This window comes from Acanthochromis polyacanthus, chromosome 9, assembly GCF_021347895.1.
Source record: "Acanthochromis polyacanthus isolate Apoly-LR-REF ecotype Palm Island chromosome 9, KAUST_Apoly_ChrSc, whole genome shotgun sequence".
In the NCBI taxonomy this organism is placed as follows: Eukaryota; Metazoa; Chordata; class Actinopteri; family Pomacentridae; genus Acanthochromis; species Acanthochromis polyacanthus.
In genome coordinates, this window is record NC_067121.1 from 37,343,513 (window position 1) to 37,367,175 (window position 23,663).

General features: G+C 41.1%; 1 protein-coding gene across 2 annotated transcripts in view; it reads left to right on the forward strand.

Annotated features, from left to right (window-relative positions):
- map4l (microtubule associated protein 4 like) overlaps nt 1-23,663 on the forward strand; it is a 126,238-nt gene that overhangs the window by 49,778 nt on the left and 52,797 nt on the right. For both annotated transcript variants that reach the window (XM_051953296.1, XM_051953295.1), the window contains exons 3-6: nt 1,719-1,805; nt 3,792-3,869; nt 5,843-6,082; nt 11,496-12,761. In XM_051953296.1, coding sequence (XP_051809256.1) covers nt 1,719-1,805; nt 3,792-3,869; nt 5,843-6,082; nt 11,496-12,761 — 1,671 coding nt within the window. The remainder of the gene's footprint in view (nt 1-1,718; nt 1,806-3,791; nt 3,870-5,842; nt 6,083-11,495; nt 12,762-23,663) is intronic.

A 23,663-nucleotide genomic window follows, 5' to 3' on the forward strand; every position in this document is an offset into this window, starting at 1 on the left:
TTCATCATTGTGGACGTTGTTGGTCTCATTGTGTAGCAGCTGACTTTTTAATGGTCAGCACGGCTCAGTGGTCATCACAACAGCATGATCAGTGCTTAGCATCCATCTAGTGCTGTAACGACCCCTGATGAAGTAGCTGTTGTATTATTTAGATGGTAGCAGTGTTTTATTGTTATGTTAATGCTCAGTTTTATGCCTGTGCTGCTTAATGGGAGTTAATGGAGTCGGCAGTGCAAATCCTCACTTTCCTTTAATCGATAGATTCTGTCATGCTTTCCATTTCTTTCAATCTGCTGCACTTAAAGGAGATCAGGAAGTCCCCTGTCTCTAATAATGATCCTAAACGTCAATTTTATTTCTGGCGTTCGTGTGTTTTATGCGTGGTGGTGTGTGTTGGCCTCAGCGGGTGGCGTGCATCCATCGATCCTCCGAGACACGTCTGCCAACAGCGAGCGTTGCCAGGGGAACCGCAGATGCTGTCATCCTCTTTTTTTGCGTAACCATGGTGATAGTCCCCTCGGCGACGTGTTGTGTCTGCTTGCCTCACTGTCAAAAGATGGAACGCTCTCTCTCACACACACACACGATGATGCTGGAGGAGGCTGGCTTTGGGAAGAAGCACCAGTCTGACGGGCAAACGGCTGACAGAGCAGAGTGACGGACGGACAGACAGACAGACAGACGGATAGTAGACATGCAGACAGACAGATTCAGGTGCAGTTTTCAGTCCTGCCGTGTGGAGAGTTTGACGAAGAAGCCTGCAGAACGCCGTGTGTGTTGAGGAGAAACATGTCGCTTATTAATGCAAGTTAAGATTCTTCATGTGTGTTCCACCTGAAACCATATTCAAAAACTGTTAGTACAACCGACCAAGTTTGAACAAAGGATCTCCTGTTTGCTCAGTCTTCAATGTAATGTATGAAAAGGAATCTGAAGTGCCTCTGGATTCATAATTAATTAATGAATGATAGCTGCGATTGCATCTTGTCACATACGATGCAGTTTTATAACTCATAAAATGTTCTTTTTTTGGCTTTTTCATTTCTTTCTTCATTCTTTTGTGTTCAGATCTGTAAGGCGTTTCTTCTTTGCTCTGATGGAAATAAAACAAGAGTAATTTTGGCCTTGTGAAGCAGCTTGTTTTCATTAATGATTGCATTGAAAAAATAAGACTCGATTTTACTGATAATAAACAGTTTAACCCTGCAAGACCCAAATACAGAAAAGAATGACCCAAAATATAAAAATAAGCAAAAAAATAAACAAGTTTTAAACATAGAAATCAAATGTAGAAAAAAATGCAAAAAATAATACTTTAAACACAGACACACAAATCCAAATATAGAAGAAATGACTATTGCATGCAATGTGTCTGTCCATTTGCAATACATGCAAAGAATGAATATTATTCTACAGAAATGTTCTGTTGTCACATATGGGTTGCTATTTAGTTGTAGTTATTATGAAGGGGAATATTTTTAAAGGGTAGGAAAACATGTCAAACCCAGATATTTGTATCAAAAGGTGTAAAGTTAATGTTATCTTCTGCAGCTGTGTATTTCCATTTTATCCCTTTCATGCCATAGGCAGGACTGTTTTCTGTTTCTGTCGCTTTAAGCTTCATCACATTGAATTTGCTATAAAATAATAAATAGCATCAGTTAAGGGATGTTTATCGGCTGAAGCTGGTCGTGACGACGCTCTTTTGTCTCCTGCAGGTCCGGGGATGATGTCATCGATGATGTCATCAGGCGGGCGTCAGGACCCACCGGGACAACCTTCCTTCGGCTCCGACTACCTGTCTGGTGAGGGTGGATGGAGTGAAGTCGTAGCATTTACTGATTACACCCCTGTAGCACGGACACACAGTAAGAGTTTGTGTAATCGCTGCTTCTGTCCATCACGGCCATCAGAAATGACGTTTTTGCGCCGAGGACCGGCTTCAATATAGGATTAACGCCAAAGTGACACTCACCAGTTGTGACACTTTAAGGCATGAGCTTTCCATGTTGCTGAAGTAAAATCACAAGCAACAGTTTACAGCAGCTCTGATAACCTGGCTGGTCATTTTGCTCCACTAAGGTGAGAGTCCAGGCAGTGGTACGTGATCAGAGATGTTTGTTTTTGTTGCATCACCAAGATTATGCGAGAAGAACCGTGGTGAATTTTATAAATGTTGGTGGAGAGGTGGAGAACAGGCACAGGAAGAATTCTCATTAAGTTTTGTTGTGGATCTGGATCTGGTTCATCTTCTGGTGTCCAAAAGTCTTAACAAGCACTGATTCCTGAAAAAAAAAAAAGAAAAAAAAAGAACACCATAAACAGTATTAAATTAAAGGGTGTCTCGAAGGTTGAGGCTCTTAGTTTCTGATCAGAGAGTCAGTGCCACCAAGCTGCCACTGTTAAGTCCTTCAGTGAGGCCTCTAAAACTGTCTGCTCCGGGGACGCTTCATCATGAGCTGACCCTGTACTGACACCAGCTTCTTAACCAGCTGGGATATGCAGAAAAGAAAGAAAAAAATCTGAATGTCCTGCCATTGTGTTTCCACGCTGGATGTCCCTGTTCAGCCTGTATCTGTTATTAAAATTCCAGACCAGGACTAAAATGGATGCAGCGTTTGTTCCTTTGCATCAAATTTGGCCGAGCTACAGTTGTTCGGCCACATCAGTCGTTGCTTGCTGTCTAATTTTGGCCTCATAGTTGTGGAGCGGAGGCTTTTTCCAGGTAAAATCTTTGAAAACACAGCTTTAGCCAGCTGTTGGTGGCAGATCTCCTGATAAAACACTTATGTGTGTGGTTTTAACTCAGGTAAGAGAGCTCTAATATTATGCAAAATTCATATGAGGGTCTTAAATAAATAAGTGTATTTTAATTGGTTCATCCATCCATCCATTTTCTGCTGCTTGTGCAGGACCAAGTAGTGTTTAATGAGAAAAAAAATCCCTGCTGGTTTTCGCTGATATCTTTCATACTTTGGTTGATATTATCGAGGACCAGGCAGCCTAGTAAAATGAGTTCTTTGTGGGTAAATACATAATTGCGGCACTTTTCGTATCATAGTTGACATTTTTGCTGTCTATAACCAAACACCACATGGCATTTTAGAGAAAGATTTTCCGAAATATTACATCTATAATTGAGTAAAATTGAAACTGAACATTATTTATAAAGATACTGAAGTGATTCCTTCCTATTGCAAGACAAGTGATAGTGGGCAAAATCTATGCATTAAAAAGTTCATCTAAAGCCACAAATTGCTGCCTCTTTGGGTTGCTCTACCTCCGCTGCAGCTCAGCATGGAAATACTTTGGAGGAAGAGCTGAAAGTTGATTAATCTGCAGCCAAATATTCTCCGGTTGGATCGTCTCCTGTGTGAATATGGAGACACATTTTGTACTCAAAATCTCCCACACTGGAATGGTATCAGCCAGGAGGAACCTAAAAAGTCTGTCCCCAAACAGCCTTTACTGCTCCTTCTCTTTGTTGTTATAGAAGTATGCAAAACACTGCATGAGAATTCAAGCATTCGTGAACATTTCTGTTGTGTACATTTGCATAAAGCTTCCGTCTCTGCACGCACACAGACAAAATGCACGGACAAAACGGCGGATGATGAAGATCTCGCTGACATTTGCTTTGCCCGTTTGTTTACATCTTCTATCCCACTGCTTCTTTCTGTGCTGCTCCTCATTATTCACTTCTTTCTGCCTCTCTCTCTGACTCGGCTATCCTCATTTTACATTTCCACTTCCACTCTGTCTGTCCGTCTGTCTCTTTCCTTCTCTCTCAGGTCCTATGATGGGTGGGATGACAGATCAGTGGAGCCTGAACAAGACAAAGGACAGCAGCATGCCTGACTCATTTCTAGGTCCACTTTACTTGTTAACCTCCGGTGTCATTTTTATCTTTAACTTTGCAGAAAGCTTTTATTCGTTCCATTCTCGCTTGTTGCAATTGAAGATATTGTAGAGGAAAATATTGAACCAGGCTGGATGTTTTAGCCAGATATATGATTACTGAGATAGTTTGTGCCACAAACACAACCTGGGAGGTAAATGGGTCAATATATAAGCCCCCTAATTATATATTGACCCATTCAAAATGACTTGAAAAGTATCATTAATTGCAGAATATTATTCTACAATGACATAAAATGTGTCCTAAATGACTTGAAAAGTATCCCAAAGACACAAAAATGTTCTAAAATGACAAGCACTTGTTCAAAATTACAAGAAAATCGTCCAAAATGACTTAAAACTTGTCTGGGTCAATATATAATTGAGGGGCTGTTGAAGTCCATGGGATATATCTTGCATACATTTTCATTAAAAGTAAAAAAAAAAAAAAAAAATTTCATGTTTATTATGATCATGTCTTTACAAATTCCATAATTATTTATTATGGAAACAATCACTTCTTAATTAAAAAATGACTGGATATCACTGAAATTTTAACTAAATAACCGTCTGAATTTAATGACAACCACCTTCTAATTAGCTAAACAGTAATAAAATGAGCTTTTTCAGAAATAGTTCTATTCTGTTCTTTTTATTAAGTTGAGATAATCACGACTGATGTTTCTTTTTTGGTAATATATCAAATTTTATATGGAAAATAACAAATTATATCAACTAAGTTCCCCATTACAAAAACACCTCTAAAGGAAATGTGTTAATTCCAGATCACATGACCTGCTCCACATGATGTCATTTCCTCCTGAAGAAAAGACTGGAAAGACTCCAAGATTTTCTGAGTTTTTTTGTATAAAGTAGTGTGTGAGTCAAGTGTGGACAGTTACTAAATTATCTTTATAAATAACTTTCAATTTCAATCATACTCAATATTATATATAATATTTTAGAAGAATCTTCTCTAAAATGCCATGTGGTGTTTGGTTATGTTGACTTTTGGCCTGAAAACAGCAAAAATGTCAACAATGATACAGAACGTCCTGCCATCATATATTGGCCCAAACAGCGTAAAGCTTGCTGCTGCTTTGTAGTTGTTCAGCCCTGTTGGATGTTTACTCTCCACTGGTGTGTGTTGCTGCAGACTCATACATAGAATGTGTATGCGGGTCACTGCTTTAGATCTTTGTCCTTATCCCAGAATTTTCTCTTTTGTGCTCACCTTTTTGTTTCCTTTGTTGTCTGCTTTCAGAGCTGGGATAAGGAAGGTTTTCTTTTCAACATCATATATCAGAAAATGGCAGCGTGTCGACAAAAAATCTAATATATAATCACGATGTTCAGCGCCTTAAGCTGTGCTGTTTTGTTCATCTCCATTTACTCACACAGCTGCAGTGATATTTTATGTTTTTACACGTACATAGCTTCTTTTATTTATAACGGTTGGCTTTACGTTCATATTTTCAAGACAATTTCCTGATTTCAAAGTGATGTCATCAGAAGGATGTGTGGCCATGAAGGGGGGAGGAAACAAATCAGAATATTTAATCATATGCGAAGAAGAAAACTTTATAGTATGGCCCAGAGTGCAGAATTGTTCCTCCAGCTTGGCGGCTGAATTTATGACTGTTAAATGAATCATGGAAAACACTGCATGGTTGTTGCTTCGGGTTGCATTCAGAGTTTAAGTGTGAGACAGATTCTAACATTAGGCAGCATATATATATATAATCTGTAAAAAGAGAATATATATTCATTTAGATAAAAATAATAATAAAAGTAGAACTGATGTATTTTTGCAGCAGTGGGTTTTAAGGCTTTAAAATGTTTTTTTCCCTCATTGTTATGACCTGTATATGAAGCCTACAGCAGCGGTACTCACAGAGCCTGCTGTCTGTCGGTGACGTTTCTCTGTGCTCCGTCTCTCCATCAGGCTTCTCCCAGTCTGGGATGGGAGGCACCATGGGGTCCAGCCTGCCTCCATTCCAGACCAGCATGAGCTCCACTCTGGGCCAGACTGGGATGAGTCCAGCTATGGACTCCCAGAAGAGCTCAGGCCTGTTTGGTGTGGAAAACAAAACCACCACTAACACCAGTGGCAGCAGTCTGTTTAAAAGCAGTGATCCGTTTTCTACCGGGGGCCCGGGAATCCACTCTATGGATCACTCTGCAGGTATCAGAACGGGATGTGGTTGCATGTTACAGTACGAGAGGGGAGGGGGGAAGAGGAGGAGGAGAGAGGAGGAAGATGTAGGATTCATAAAACTAAATGGGGTTGGTTTGATTTGTCACACAGTCACAGAGGAGGGTGAACTAAAAAACCTAAATCCATGGTCATATCTTACATGTAATGACTTAAACCTGACTCTGCTGTAGAGTAGGCGTGGGTTTCCATGGCAGGGCGGGTGGTGACAGCAGACAGCTTGATGACAGAGGACATGATTTCAGCAGCAGAGGGCAGCCTTTTCTAGTTCTTCTCACCATCGCTGGAAAACCTCCAGCTCTGCTTTTCTTGTCGTCGCCGGTCACCAGACGGCTTTGCGCTCCGTGCAGCTTCCTGTTCTCTGTACCTGCTGACAGATGGGAGCATTTTCAACAATGAGCATGAAGGGCAGCTCATAGTTTGTCGCTCATTTCCACTCGTCTCCATTAGTTCCTGCAGTCCGGAGGGAAAACAGCAGCTTGCAGGAGAGTCACTGCTCTCGTTGCCTTTCATCATGAATTGTTAATGTTTATTCTAATCAATAGCTGCTCCAGTGAGTAACAGCTGAACATCAGATAATCTGCAGCAACAATAGCACAAACCCCTACAGGGTGAAGCACATCATGACTTTTGCAGGATTGGTGTGTAATTTTCCCTAAAAGCTACATTTCATTGAGGTTCATGTGAAAAAGAGGAGCAATAACAAACAGTTTAAACCCACGTGAGTCCTCAACTTTAGCATTTAATTGTACTTCCACTGTGAGTAGGACTTATTAAACATTTAGCCACAATTTTATTTTTTTAGCTCGTCTCTCTTTTCTGCTTTGTTGTTGCACTAAAAATAGTCCAGCTAGCTTCAAGTCAGGTAGCAGTTGTGTAACAGTTACTATTCTAGTAGCAGATCTAAAGAATCGGTGACACAGCTGAGTATTGCTGCTGATAGTTTCAACTTCTTTCTTCAAAAAAACCAGGAACAAGAAAGAGCTCAAATGATTCTTTTTAATCGCACAATTTTGCTGTTTCAACGGCTGCCTCACCACACATTCCACCACCAACAACAAAAAATGCAGTTTCATTAGTGAGATTATAAAAATAACCTCCCACTACTCATTCAACTTTCAGGGAAGCCTCTAGTGGCATAACCACACGCTGCTATTTTAAAATTCTGAGTTTAGCTATCCCTGATCTCACCAAAAAATACCTGCAGACATTCTGTAAAATGCTCTAACGTAATTTAGATGGCAACAATTAACAGTAAAATGGAAGCTTTGTCATTACTGTTGCAATTTTGTTTATTTTTGTCAGGTTTTGTGGAGCTTTTGCAACCTCTGGCCACACAAATTAGAAAAAACATGCGCATCGATCGACAAGAAAAGTCAAGTTTGCGCCTTAACTGGGACAAATCCTAAAATAAAAATGTCAAAAGTGTTCATTATCTAGGCTCCTATTTTAAAAGTGCATCATTAGGGATTAGCTCCTGTGATTAGAACCAATGAAAGACACTTTTGTCAGTACTAAAGTCTTTTGTTATTAATAGTTACTCACTTATTCAAACAGATCGAAGTCTGACACCGCTAATGGCTGCATTTAGGATCGATCTAAACGTGTTACGGGACAGATTCAATTGTTTTTTGTATCGGTCTTGGTTGTCTTTAAGGGTGGTTGGCTGTCAGTAATTCATCCCTGTTGGCAGGCAGAAAATAGAAGGTTAAATTTGGAGTCATGGCGAGTCATGTCTCTCCACTTCTTCCCGTCTTGCATCACTGGGTGTCTAATGAAGCTGAAAAGTCCTAAAACCTTACTTTAAGTTACTTTTTTCACAGAGAGACTCCAGCTGGATCTGTCTGTTTGGACACCGTAATATTTCTGCTCTTGACGGGAACCTTGTGTCTAAATGAAGCTATGCTGAAAAGTATAAGAAAAAGCAGGGGTAGAGGGGTACCATCAGTGAGCAGTTTAACCAATCAATCAATCTTTATTTATAAAGCCCTTTTCATGCAAGGGAGCAGCTCAAAGTGCTTTACATAAAAACAATACAACAATTAAAAGCACTTAACAATAGTTGTCATTAATAACTTATCACCAGATTTTGTGACTCTGGTGTATTTAAACAGCTAATTTTAGGGATAAAAGTATGTTGGAGATTGAAAAAAAAACACCTGCAGACCACCTGCTCGTCCATCTGTGCAGGTGACAGTAGGATTTACTGTGATGAAAGCACCAAATCACACAAAACTTCAAATTACATTTTTGCATAGGCCATGTGTTTGGAACAGCCAGAGCGCCAACATTAATGTATTTCTTGGCAGATCGCCAGGCCCAAGATTAAGAAGTACTGCCATTAAATACCTTATCACATTAAATATAGATGATAACACGCCAGCCTCGTCTCTTCTTCAAGCTGTTTATAGCTGGCGAAGCATCGGGTCACGGGGAAAAAATAGCAAATTCAATCAATTTAAAAATGCAGGGAAAGGTGCCAGAGTTAGAGGGGAAAGCACCTTTTTCTGGATTCCCATTAATATGCAATGCTGCAAGACAGACTGAAAGGCAAGAGGGAGACGGGATGATGAAAACTGAGACAGAAAAGCAACACTTTAGGCAGGAAGAAGACCTGATCGGCAGACTAAGAGGGGTCATGCAATTCCATTTTACCGTCTATCCCTCTATCTGTCTGGTTCTATCTGTCTGTTCATCTTTCTGTCTCTTGTTCTCTCCGGGCCGATGAAGTGTTTATCAGTAACAATTAAGAATTACTGGCATCAGAGTAAAAAAAAAACTGATGACTTCATCCCCTAGACAAGAGAAGAGAGTAGGAACAGACAAATAAGGGGATCATTTCAGTGCAAACTGAACATTTTTTCATTTGTTAAAGCCTGTGTGTGCGCTCATTGTCATTGTTTTGCGATTCTGTGATGCATTTCCGTATATTTAACGTATCATTTTGGGTCATTTCGCTGTGTCTGCATGTGCATTTGACGCTGTGACTCTTGAGACATGCATGCATTTGTTTTGATCATGCATGCTCGACCCTCTATGATATGCGCTTGGATTCGTTAACCTTGATGAGTTGCTTCAAAGCTGTGTGTTGTTTTGCTCTGTTGTGTAATGCCTGCTCCCTGCACAAGACCAGCTCTGTCCTCTGAATGATGAAGATGTTGATGATGATGTTTAACAGAGGTGAATCAAAGTAATTCCTTCAAAAAGACAATCATAAAATATGTTTAATGTTTGGCTGCCCTAAAGCACAGTCCATTCCAAATTTATAGCATGATATGACCATTGGAACAACTCATTTTACTTTATTAATTGGGATTATTATAGACTGATTCATGACCAAAAGAGGGGATCTCGCATAAGCGTTAGTTCCTCGGTCTTGGTCCTGCAAAGTTCCTACAACAAATTTGCCAAATTCGTCTTCACAGTTACATGTGAAAATAAATTTAACAGTGTATTCAAACACTGGCAGCAATGTGTCTCAGCTGTGACACAACCAAGCAAATAAATCAACGCATGTTCTTATCAGCCAATGCCCAGTGCAGTGTGGTAATATAAAGTCATGATTATGCACATATAATGCAGTAGAGAGGAAAAAATAACAGGTGAGTAAAGCAAATACAAGTATTTATAAAAGCAGGCACCATCACATACATTGTATTTTATTAAAGTGTTCTAAAGGTTGTGCCACATGGAGCCTAAAAGCAGTCAGACTATGGTTACTATTGCTGGAAATGTCAAGGAAAGCAACTTAATGACTTTGATGCATATTGCCTGCAAAGCATGTATTAAAATGGCAAATAATGTCTTCCAAGTGCAGTGCTAATACAAAAAAAATTACAAACATCCAAACAAAATGCGGTAATTCTATCACATCACCTAGTGCAGTTCTTGTACGATGCATGCACACCACATCCTTCTTTCCAGTGTTGTCTTTCAACACTATATGGGAAAAAAGTTACAAGACTTAAAGCAGGATTATTAAACAACTTCCTCCAGGATCACTTACTCCACACCAGCGACTTTGCTTCGTCCTTGAGAATAAGTGGTATTTTCTCAGCCGAGGCTCTAGGTAGCTCTATTTGATGGGCATGCATTATGTATGTATTAGGCGCAGAGCTTACCTTTGTATTACTGTGCTCAGAAATGAGATATTTTTCATAGTGAGTCCAGCTGCAGCACCGCAAATCTCCTTCCTCAAGCCGCTCTTTTCAGGCCCCTTATTTCTGTCTTTAATATATTAATATGCAGGAGTGACATCTCAATTATTCAGAACTACACGTGATAAATATGAGCAATGAAGCTCCTTCCATTATACTGCCAATTGTCACTCCAGTCACAGAAAAAAAAAAAATTAAAAATTGAAAATAATGAAAGTACTATTGGACCAAAATAACATGTGTGTGTAGTCATTTGGGGCACTGTGCTGCTTTGTTGTTCCACATAAGCTTGAATCGTAGACAAAAAAGTAGTGGAAGCTGGAACAAAACTTGGAACAAACTGTCAAATTAGACTTTATAGATTAATGCGGGTGCTTGACGAAACTATTGGCTTCGCCTGATATCAAAGGGTGTAACTTCCATTTTGGTCTGTAACTGTATACTATAAAGCCTCGTACCACTGTTCACGAAAGCTCACATACTTGGACCAAACGAAGCTTTGAGCTGGAGTTTCTTAGCTTATCAAAGTCTGATGGTTCCAGGTTAGGCAGATAAGGCTCATGGGACATTTCAAAGCCACATTTGGATCCTTCTGCCACCTGGAACAGCACACCAGCTCGAAGCTTTTCTCTCCTTTTCCCTTTCATTGCTCCAAACATTTAAGTTTTTGTGATGTAGTGATATAAGGCTTTATAGCATACAGTTGTGCCCTATAATGGGAGTTACGCCTCTTGTTTCTGGGTGAGGACTAGAAGTTTCAGCAACTTGACTGATTATTTAGCACCTTGAAATTGTTTAGAAGCAGATTTTTTGTGGATTTCTAATTTATCCAACTTCATAAAATGGAAGGTTGCCTTATCCTGCTCAAACCCCATTGATTCAGAGCTGTGGCTTAAGAAGAAAGGTCTGCAGTTGGAGTTTTTCCAGGTTTTTTTGTTACCAAGACCCAGACAATCATCACAATGCCACTTGAGCCCGACACATATTTAGCATTGCTTTCCTGTAACATTGTTAGACTTACAGAAGACAGTTAAAAACCTTCTAAATCAAATGCTGCACAACGAGAAATTTTGACTAACTTTGAATTAATATTGCAACTGGTTAGACCTAACTTGAAAAATCAAGGTCATCTATAGTAACCGCAATCTGATGGCTTTTTAGCAGGTGTTTCTCTGACACAGTATGTGATTGGTTCCTCCTCTTATAAAACCCTCCCCCCTCGGCAGCTCCCGTCCTCTCTCCCAGCGGCTCAATGGACGACAGCAGTCCCACTTCGTCCAACTCCGAACCCCTCAGCCCCGAGAGAGTGGGGCCGGGGGGCGAGGCCGGCAAGCAGCAGCAGCGGCGGAGGAAGAAGAAGAGGAAGGGCCGCGACGAAGTCTACAACTTCTTGGATAGCCAGGAGAATAACGTCGGCCAATCAGACAAGCAGGATCAGAGCAGAAGGGAGGCGGAGGAGGACGAAGATGAGGAGGAGAACTGGGAGTGGGAGATCAGAGAGAGTGGAGGAGGGGGTAGAGTGAAAGGCAGGAAGACTAAGAGTCGAGCAAGACTTCCGGAGGAGTGGGGAGCTCCTCAGCAACCCATCTCTCCCACACCAGCTACAGTTGCTACTGACCCCCAAGCTTCAAACCCCGCTTTGCCCTCTGCCCCTGAAAAAATACCCACAAGTTTCACCAACTGCTCCCATGCTAGCCTCGCAACAGATTCATCTCCACGCTCCTATGAGCCCATGTGCATAGATGATTTCCCTGTGTCCGTTAAAGACAGGCACAAGGCGAATGAAGAGAAAGTTTCAACCAGCAAACCTGAACCCAACACTGGTTTAGCATCTAGCGCTGCCGCCAAGAGTAGTATATCTGGAGATGTTAGCAGCAGCCTAGCTCTGATGACAGGTGACAACCTGAGCCCAGTCTCCCAGACCTTCTCTTTCCTTGATTCAGTCCTCCAGACCCCTCCAGGCTCCGCTCCCGACTCGCAAACCACCACCCCGATCACCAACACCCCTTCTCTCGCCACTGCTTCCCTGATAAAGTCCACCCCGACTGAAACAGTTTCCGCACAGTCCTCATCTGTTGTCAAGAGCACTCCAGACCTTCCTTCCACTTCCACTTTGTCCACCAGCCCACCCTTAGCTGCTCCTGCACCGACACTCCTGCCAGCAGCTGCAGTCGGCTCAGGCCTCAATGTCGATGCCAAACCTTTCGTCCCCTCAGCCGCATTCATGTCCTCCACGGTCACTTCTAGTGCAGCTCCTGTTGTTAGCACAGCAGCAGTGGCAGCCTCCACCACCTCATCTACGCCCGTTAGCTCCACATCTGCTCCCTGTAAGACCGAAGCCACCCCCACATCATCATCAGACACTGCCCCCAAAAGTGTAGCCACGTCCTTTAGCTCACCCCCTCCCTCCATCACCCAAGCAGCCCCTCCCTGTCTCCCTGCACACTCAGAGCACCAGGAGTCCTCGCCGCCACAGCTCCCCCCACTGGAAGGTTGGTGAACTACAGGGAAGATTATGAATAACATGGGGCTAATTTGAACACACACAAACACAAAGTGATGTGTAGGCTAGGCTGGCAGGAAGTCGTACTGTTTGTCTTCCTGTGTGCATGGCTCTTTGCCTGTGGATTGAGCACCAGGCCCGCTTGGTGTTTGATCCTTTCCTCTGTGAATTTGTAATAACCAGGGCCCGACAGATGAATCCAGAACAGCTTTTAAGATTTACATGTTCTGCTCTTTGTTGCTATTTTTAAACAAGGAATCTGGAAAATATCCCAACCAGAAAAACATTTGTGTCCAGACATATCACTCTTCTCAACTGCTGGCATGAGTATAGGACACAAATGTGCTGCTGTGCTGTTCGGGCCCTATATTAACAAAACTGCAAGGGTAATCTGTTGTCTGATTTGATTTCCCTCTGCCTGCCTCTGTGTATCTGTTACCATGATCATAACAACTGTATTACTTGACCTGCTGCTTCTGATAGCTCTACTGTCTCCGCTTGCTCCACTGTCTACTGTTTCATGTGACTGTCAGCTGCCTGTGTAACCTCCCGCTGTCTCCTCTCTGTCTATAGAAACATTCACATAGCCCGGGTCTTTGCATGGCAAAGTCAGTTTGCTGAAGCCTTTTGGTCTTATAAATTCAGTACTGTTACAGTTTTTAATCAACTGTGCAGAGAGAAATTAGTGTCGTGGTAGAGGAGTTCAAGTTAATGTGGCTGTAGTAAAGAAAATTGGAAAATATGTTGAGAATTGGATGATAAATTCAAAACATGGTTTAGTTTGGTTGGTGAGGTGCATCCTACAATTATCCAATTTTCTCAAAGCCTTCAATTTTTTCACTGTAATTGTGTGCTAATTTGTGTTTCTATTACAGCTGCTCATAATGTATTTTGCCACATATGGAATAATTTAATGCTATGTAACACTCCGCCTAGCTAGCACATGTAATATACAACGAGAATTACAGACTTACCAAAAAACCCTAAGATAAAACAAAACTCAGGGTCCACTTAGTACATCACTTCCTCAGCTTTCAGTCACATGTTGTGGTCTTCCTCAGGGGTTACAGTTTGCCAATGGACACCTTTTTTTTAAAATATATAACACCAGTGACTCACCATAGCTCCATGTGTCGGTCAAGTAATGGCAATCTGAACTATTTCCATGAACGTTTTGCAAAATCAATCCACGGAAGAAGACCATTTAATGTGACTTAAAGCTCCAGAAGGAATCTAATAAGTAAACATGATTCAGACATTGATTTTTAGGGGTTTCTATACCAACAAAAGGATACATTCACTTTGAACCAACTAAGACCATCAACAAATTCCAATGCAGTTCATAGGTATAACGGATATCATATTTTTGTCCCCGTTAAGTCCCTCGTTCAGGTTAGAATCTGCTTCGTAACTAAAGTACAAAGCCACCATCCGGCATCTGGGTTGTTTCCAGTGCAACAAAACAGCATTTTTATCCAAACCTGACCATCTATTGTATGTAACACCACATAGCAACCAACAGTCTAATGTCATACCTGGGCTAGGTGCCCTTTTAGCCTGTCTGACCTCTTATTCTCTGGCTTAAAACTTCAATATATCCCCAGTCTAATGCTTCTTCCTCCTTGTATTGCTTCAGTTCAATCCCGAACACTCTGACTACGTAAAGACTTAATTTCCAATATGATTCCCAGTGCTTTTCTTGAGCCCTTTTTTCACACTTAATATCTGACCAATATATGACAACATGGTTGTTAAAATTGCATTAAATGCCCTTAACATGAAAAAGGTTTTATCCATTAGCTGAATCTTCATAACCTGACCCTATAGTCCCCAACATTGACATAGCAGCACTAACTAACCAGCCTTCAAGCTGTAACAGTTATAAATGTCTTCCAGAAAGTCTAACTGCACCTTAATAGTACATCTAAACATGATTCAAACGGAACTCTGAGGCATTGTTAGAGATGATGTTGGAGGACTGTGTTTAAAACAGTGTTTCTGAAGGGACTAAACATTCTGTTTTTCTCTCTCCCTTCCCCTTTTTTTCTCTTTCATAATGCCACCAACAATGTGACCTCGATCAACAGGTAAGACAAGTCTCCTTTTTTTAAAGCATTTGAATACAGAGAACACAATAAAGTTGACTAGATTCGTGCAAGAATACGACGTTTTTGTTTTAACAAACAAAGAAACTTGACATGGCTGCTTAGAAGCACTTTGTGCTTTCATTTAACATAAAACTTGATGTTGTCCTGCTTTGGGACAAAGGGATTCTCGGCTGTGAGGCTTGTTTCTAACCTGTCCCACCAACTGACTTGCATTGTAAAAATAAACTACACTTGCAAGCGAGTGTTTTGGGGTTGTCCTGGTATAGCTTGGTGCTTAAGGTGGACTATGTTGGACAAACTGTAGTGGAGACACTGTGTCTGAATTGTCCCAAACCTTCTAGTCCAATCCTGGAATGTCTTGGTATTTATCAGCCAATAGTGATATCAGCAGAAATGTGATGTCAGATGGTATAGTGATCAAACAGAGCACTAAAATCACCTGCCTAATAGTGTTTAGGTCCCTCTTTTGCTGTAGTATGGATGCAGGACCCATGACCCACGGATACAGGAGTTAATGGGATGTCCTATGGTGTCTGGTACTAGGACGCTGGCAGCAGATTGTTTGGGTACTGTCACTTCATAGTTCAGGTGTGTTCTGACTTGATTGGGTTGGTATTTGGGGAGTTTTGGAGGCTAATGCTCTGGTCTCTTTGCTGTGGTTGATCTCCACTAATGTTCAGGAGGTTGGTACATGTCAAGTCAACATCCACATCAATACCAGGAACCAAAGTTACCCAGATGAATAATGCATCGTGATGAGACGGTCGATCTTATTCACTTCACCTGTTGTGGTTAATTAATATAGCTGAATCTCATTTTCATATTCATTTACTTAATTTACATTTGGCTGCCTGTAAACACCCTTAAGCCACTTAAATTAAATAAGTGTACATATAAGTTCAACTTGTCAGCAGGACAGCCTACCAGTCATATCCAATGACAAAATTAAACACTGCTCTCCAATATTTAATTTGCAGTGATAACAGAGGAAGAGCTGTAGAAAGAAATCCACCGAAAAAAAGGATTTGACTCGTTAACTGTCAACTTTTAATGGCACAGACTATTAGCTCAAGGTTGATAAAATGCTTCTACTCCAAAGTCTACATGTAGACTTTGGAGCAAAAAAGTCTACATCACTTTAAGAAGTAAATGATCCCCCCAAAATGCTTGATAATTCCAAAAAATAAAGTGTGATGTCCTCAGAATATAAGTCTCCTCTATTTGAACATTAATAATAACAAATATGCTTATTTTATAACAGGCAATATCTAAAACACTCCCATGTGCCTGTATAGGTCAACATCTCCAACAACCTCAGTTGGTGACAGTTAAGGAGTTATCATTTACTTCTCAACACTATCCTTTCATTGAAATCCTGAACAAATCATTTCATTACCGTTATTTCACTTTAACATAATGTACTCTCCATTGTCTACCACATGGCATTACTTGCATGGTAATTGTCATATTCCACACCTCACTAATTAGTGTGACTGTTGTCAGTTCAGGAATATGTGAAGCATTAATGATATAAATGATGTTCCAGTAGCAGATGCAGCTTCCACTGCCACACACAGGGTTCCCTCTCATTTATCCAAATGAGCATGAATCGCAGTGACTCTGGAGAGAAACTCCGCAGCTCTTCATTCAACTCATAGCTTTCAGCCTGCGTATCTTTGTGCTCGTTGAAAGGCTGCCTCTGCTGCAGTGGCTTGTCTGCTTTGCTTATTCAGTCAGCACTAAGTCGTCCCAGGGTGAATACGTTGCTCTATAGCTGGGCCTCCCTCAGTGCTCGACTTGACTGATATCTGAAGCTGCTGCAGTTCAGTCACACAAACTTCATGGGATTTGAAAAATAGAGGTTATTATGATGGTACAAGAGCGGTACAGTGTGCCGATTTCCAGACAGATATTAGTGCAAAAAGTGGTTTATCTGAGCTTTTAAACGTTGTAGATTTTCAGCGTTCACATTCGATTCTGCAACACCGTTGGACAGCAATACACACGTGGACAAAATTGTTGGTACCCCTCAGTTAAAGAAGGAAAAACCCACAATTCTCACTGAAATCACTTGAAACTCACAAAACTAACAATAAATAAAAATTTATTGAAAATTAAATAATCAAAAACAGCCATTACTTTTGAATTGTTGATTAACATAATTATTTAAAAAAACAAACTAATGAAACAGGCCTGGACAAAAATGATGGTACCTCTATAAAAGATTGAAAACTATTTGACCAGAGTGACATGATTAACTCAGGTGTGTCATTTAATTGACATCACAGGTGTTTCCAAACTCATAATCAGTCAGTCTGCCTATTTAAAGGGAGACAAGTAGTCACCCTGCTGTTTGGTGAAAAGGTGTGTACCACACTGAACATGGACAACAGAAAGCGAAGGAGAGAATTGTCCCAGGACATCCGAAAAAAAATTATAGACAAACATGTTAAAGGTAAAGGCTATAAGACCATCTCTAAACAGCTTGAAGTTCCTGTGACAACAGTGGCTCATATTATTCAGAAGTTCAAGACCCACGGGACAGTAGCCAACCTCCCTGGACGTGGCCGCAAGAGGAAAATTGATGACAAATTGAAGAGACGGATCGTTGGAATTGTATCCAAAGAGCCCAGAGCAACCTCCAAAGAAATTAAAGGTGAACTCCAAGGCCAAGGTACATCAGTGTCAGATCGCACCATTCGTCGTTGTTTGAGCCAAAGTGGACTTCATGGGAGACGACCAAGGAGGACACCACTGCTGAAAAAAACTCATTAAAAAGCGAGACTAGAATTTGCAAAAATGCATGTTGACAAGCCACAAAGCTTCTGGGAGAATGTCCTTTGGACAGATGAGACCAAACTGGAGCTTTTTGGTAAGGCACATCAACTCTATGTTCATAGACTCAAAAACCAAGCATACGAAGAAAAGAACACTGTCCCTACGGTGAAACATGGAGGAGGCTCAGTAATGTTTTGGGGCTGCTTTGCTGCATCTGGCACAGGGTGTCTTGAAAGTGTGCAAGGTACGATGAAATCTGAAGACTATCAAGGCATTCTGGAGAGAAATGTGCTGCCTAGTGTCAGAAAGCTTGGTCTCAGTCGCAGGTCATGGGTCTTCCAACAGGACAACCATCCAAAACACACAGCCAAAAACACCCAAGAATGGCTGAGAGAAAAGCGTTGGACTATTCTAAAGTGGCCTTCTATGAGCCCAGATCTGAATCCCATTGAACATATGTGGAAGGAGCTGAAACATGCCATTTGGAGAAGACACCCATCAAACCTGAGACAACTGGAGCTGTTTGCTCATGAGGAGTGGGCCAAAATACCTGTTGACAGCTGCAGAACGCTCATGGACAAATACAGAAATCGTTTAATTGCAGTGATTGCCTCAAAAGGTTGTGCAACAAAATATTAAATTATGGGTACCATCATTTTTGTCCAGCCCTATTTCATTAGTTTGTTTTTTTAAATAATTATGTTAATCAACAATTCAAAAGTGATGGCTGATTTTGATTATTTAATTTTCAATAAATTTTTATTTATTGTTAGTTTTGTGAGTTTCAAGTGATTTCAGTGAGAATTGTGGGTTTTTCCTTCTTTAACTGAGGGGTACCAACAATTTTGTCCACGTGTGTATGAGAACACATCAATCCATTTTACCAGGAGAGTTCACACATGTAGCAGATCTCTGGAGCTATGCTTTAGACAGAAAGATAGAATAGATTAGACAGATGGGTAGGTGGGTAGACAGACAGACATTATATTAATCCAGAGGGGAGGGAAATCCAAGAACTCTATACGGTTTCCTTTCAGTGAAAGGGTTTTTAAAATGTCTACTACCTGCTCACTAAACAGCTGTCAGACTCAGAGACTAGCTGCTGAGCTTAATGAATCATTTAGCAGCTAAAGAGCCACATTATTTCCTTTAGGAGCTGGTCGAGACCAAACACAGAGCTAAAAGAGGGTGAATACTGGACTTCCATTCATCAGGTGGCTGAAAACATGACTCATGGCTCCTTCAAACCTCTCCTACTACATTACACTTGCCATTGAAATTCTTTCAAAATTTAAATGAGCTCCCAGTTTAGATGTAAGCTGAGCAGCATTTTAGGGAGTTGCGTCATGAGTTTCAAGCAAACATAGCAGTTTATATAAACGGAGCATTTTTGTTCATGCTGTGCCTAAATGTGCTTGAAGATGAAAGGTTGAGATGCTGGGTGTTTACAGTAAATGGCAGCTGGAATAATATGGCTGACGATGCAATTAATACATTCAACAACAAACTGTGTGTGGTAAAGCTCTCCTCAGTCTGCTGGAGTTTCATCGAGGCGGTGCAGGTAAAGTGCTTTTATTGTCCGGTCAGCCCAGGACTCTAATGTGCCTTTCATGCTATTATTCTGTTTCTATTTCTTCCTCATCCGTCTCTATTTATAAACCTGCATCTCTCTCTCTCTCTTCTCTCATATGCAATATTGATGGCTGTGACTGTTTCACCCTTACATAAGGCAAACACACCCTCCACTCTTCACCATGTGCTTGTGGCCTGACAGATGTAAAGATAACACAAAAATAACCAATTTCTTATGCTGGTCATTATTCAGACACAAACTGTGTTCACGTGTGTGTGTCAGAGATGATGAATTCATTCTGGGAGGTAAAGCAAACTGTCTTTCACACGATGCAATGACACGTTTTTGTCCTTGAAAACCACCAGCAAGGACGAATGAAAGTGAATTCTGTGAATTAAAATAACCTCTGGAGGCCTGTGTGCGTTGTGGTTGGCTGCGTGGCGTTGCAGACGGATAATCGTGTTGCAGTGTGTTGGTTGTAAAGCTCAGTGGGAGGTTGTTGTTCAGTCTCAGCACTGCTCGCTGGCGCCATCAGGTGTCTGCTGGAGGAACTGCAGTTCTGAAATATAGTGGGGGCAAAAAGGGAAAAGAAGCAGTGAAGACTAAACCTTTATCCAGTGTTTACACAGGCACAGGTAAGATATTATTGCACCTTATAGCTTGAGTGCATTGTCTTTATGATACCTTTATTATATCTTTATTTTTAGCCTTGTACTTTTTCCATTTCTTGTCCTGTTTCCTCCATATCTCACCTCGACCAAGCTGCTGTCACATTTTCCCTGTGAGAAATCATTCTCATCAAAACTCACTTTTTTCTTGATTTTATTATCATTTTAGCTGCTATCAACTAAGGCTGAACTTAACTGTCAGTGTTTTTGAAAAGTTTCAGCCTCTGAAATGTGAGAATTTAGTGCATTTCTTCATTATAAATAATTGAAAACCGAATTCAAACTGAAATGAACAACATGGAGATGCAGTCTTGGGCTGTGGGAAACTGTCACGAGCATTTATCCCAATTTTGCAGCATTTTAGCCTGACGTGATGGTCAGAAAAGTCATCATTAATCAATACAAATCACAATTAGTTCCATCCTGCTGCAGAATATTGTCCAAAATGTCCAACAGAACAGTAGATTTGGAGCTGTGCCGATAAAGCAACCACACTGATGCCAGTTTAACGCAGACACGTCGATGTGTGTGAATTTGTTCACCAAGAAAGTACAAAAACAGTGTAGTTTGTCTACTGATAAGTTCACTTTTACACTTTAAAATAAAAATAAAGACAAGATAAGCTTTATTGATCCCACACTGAGGGAATTATAGCAGCTACAAAAAATTGAGCATGAGAACAAAAAAACAGGACAAAAACGAGATAAAAATAATAAAAATAAAGACTATTTATGGTGACAAATGTGAGGCCACCACATACAAATATGCTCCATTCCAAATATTAGTATTAGTAATATAGTATTGACTTCAAAAACATCCGTTGAGGCAGTGATGTTTCTCATTTTCATTTCCATTTAATTTGAAAGTACTCTTGAAGTGCACACATACTGCTCATTGACACTTCTTTTTTGAGAGAGGGGAGGTTCTTTTGGGATATATTTACTTACTTAATGTTCACGGCAAACCTTTTTTCTTACTGTATATTGCAGAATTTTTCTACTCGTGTCTCTATAACACTCTCCTTCCTGTCTGCTCCGATTGGTCAGCTGATCCGACAAAAAGGAGGCAAAGAGATGCAACCTGAGCAGAAGCGTCTCTAGCGAGGAAATAATTCCAGACTATGAAGACGCTGCTCGTTCTGTTTTTTTGTTTGGCTGAACAAAACTAGCATGAAAATGTTTTACATGGTGAGGACGATAAGTGACAGAAAACAAGCCGCGTTTCCTGTCAGAGAAGCCACATTTCTTTGGTGTGGCTTTGTAAGTTTCCAGATCTTTTACACTTTGGAAAGGGGAAAACCAAAACAAGGACTTTAAAGAGACTTTCTATTTAAAGTTCTTTTCACAATCCATCAAAGTGGATATATCTTGTTTTATGTTGGAAAAAAAAAGTTACCTTTTCATTGTGTTGCAATGTTATGGAAAGACTCCTTTGAAAATCTTCTAAAACCTGATGCATGTGTGAACATCACTCTGTTCACTAACTTTTGACAAGAGATCCTGTCAAAAGTATAGAACTGGAGAAGCTTTTTGTTTATTTAAAGCAAAAGTATAACGACATTTTGGCAAATATACTTAGATTTCTTGCTCAGTGTTGCATGGGAAGAAAAATTTATTCTGACTTTCACATCTGTCAGCTGGTAGCCTATTAGCTTAGCTTAGCATAAAGACTGGAAATAAATGAAAGCAGCTAGCATGACTGTTATTCGTGAGCAAATTTTAAGCTTACTAAATAACATTTTATATCGTGTATGTGTAGTTTATGAGTTTTATTACCTCTGGATAACACCTCGCTAGCTGTTTCCAGTCTCTATGCTAAGCTAACCTGTAGCTTCATTAAACAGACAGTTCTGAGAGCTGCATCAATCTTCTCATCTGAACAAAACAAAAGAAAATGCGAATTTCCCAGAATCAGGAACCTTTACAATCCAATATTATCTGGCTGGTGAGATTTTTTCTTAGCGTTTTTTTGAGTCCTCACCATACCATTCATGTTCTCTCATTAGATATTAAGACTTCTCTCTCATCATGAGGGCTCATTTCATTTCCCTGCATGTGAGGGATCTTTCAGGTTGCTTCTTCTGCCATGACAGTCCCTGCGTGTCTCTTTGAATGCCGAATTTTCCTCATGAACGAGCCCAACGTGGAGCTCCACATGCTGCAGGGTCTCATTTAGGGCACCTTAATGAACGCAGTGGAGCTGAAAGTTGACTTCTTTATCTGTCTTATTTTTGCCTTTTCCCTCCTCTCTTTTTCTACTGTATATTTATAATTTATTTTAGCCTTTCCCGTCCTTCCCATCTGCTGTTTGTAGAAGAGTTCTTCCCTATTCCTGCCAAATCTGACTCATTGACATGTAGCATAAATTGCAATTAAAGGCCAGAGGTAACTGCCAATCTTCTATTTGGGTTTGAAATGTGGATGCAGGTTTCAAAATGGATGTTTCTTGCTTTTACGAGGGCAAAATATATTTTCACTTATCTCTTCCCAGCTCTGATGTCTGTAATTAAATACGGTGTGGAAGGCGTTTAAACTAATTCCAGACCACAGAGAGACAAACTAGATTAAAATCAACAGAGCTAGACGTGGACTAACGGAGAGTTTCTGAAGATTATTTCTGCATCTTGTCCTCCTTTTCTCACAATCTCCCTCCTTTTCACCCCAATTTCTGTCTTTATCTGTCTCCTATTCCTCTATCTGCTTGTCTTTTTGTCTGTATTTACTTCATTTAATCTCCTTTTCTCCCACTTTGACCTCTCCTCCATTCCTTCATCTGTCGCCTTTCACCATCTCTCATCTTTATCTATTCCAGGATCCCTGTCTTCCTGCTGCTTCTTCCGTCTTCCACCTCATTCATCCTGTCTTCCCTCATCTCTCCTTGTCCTTTCCTTCTCTCCACCCCCCCCCCCCCCCCCCATCCCTTCATTCCTCCTCCCGCTCCATCTCTTTGCCCTTTCTGTCTCCTCCATCCACGTCACATCTCCTGTCCAGACTCCCCGTGTCGCTGCGGCACCGTGATAATCGCTGCACCGCCGGTTTGGGTGTGGATTGGGTGGGCTGTGGGGGTGTGTAGGCTCCAGCGGTGGTACGAAGACGGGTGGGGGGAGGGTGGTGGCGTTGTCAGGGAGACATAGGAGGTGGTTGCCATGGGAACAGAGAGACTCTGAGAGCGAGGTACGAAGGGGCTGGAGAAGGGGTGGACTGGGTGTGACAGTCAGTGAGGTCGGAGAGTAAAAATAGAAACATCTCTGACAAGATCCTCCCCTCTCCGTCTCCTCTGCCTCCCCCCCACCACCACCCTGCTCGCTCTCCCCCTCCCTCCCTCCTCTCTCCCTGCCCAGCGCCATGGGCAACCAGCTGCACTGTTTTCTCCCTCCTTCTCCAGCTGATGTTCAACAATCCATGACCTTCAAACGCAGGACTTCTGGTGACCTCTGCGATTGTCGTCTGCGTGTAAACAGCGCCGCAGGAGTATTAGGTTTCATCTGCTGCATTTCCTGAACGTGTGACTTTGTTATTTCTCATTCTTTTATTTGTATCCCCTGCGTCTCTGTGGTCCAGCTTGTTAGCAGACGAAGTTTCAGTTGAATAGAGATCTTCACACATTCATATTCAACAATCTCAGATTTCTCAGCATTAAACTTTTCCGACGTGATTTGCTCCAGACCATTTAAAGTCGCAGCAGTCTTTGCGTACTGTAGGCAAAATACAGCCGTGCACCATTAGCATACTAATGAAAAGAAGGATTGGAAGGGATTGGGGGAA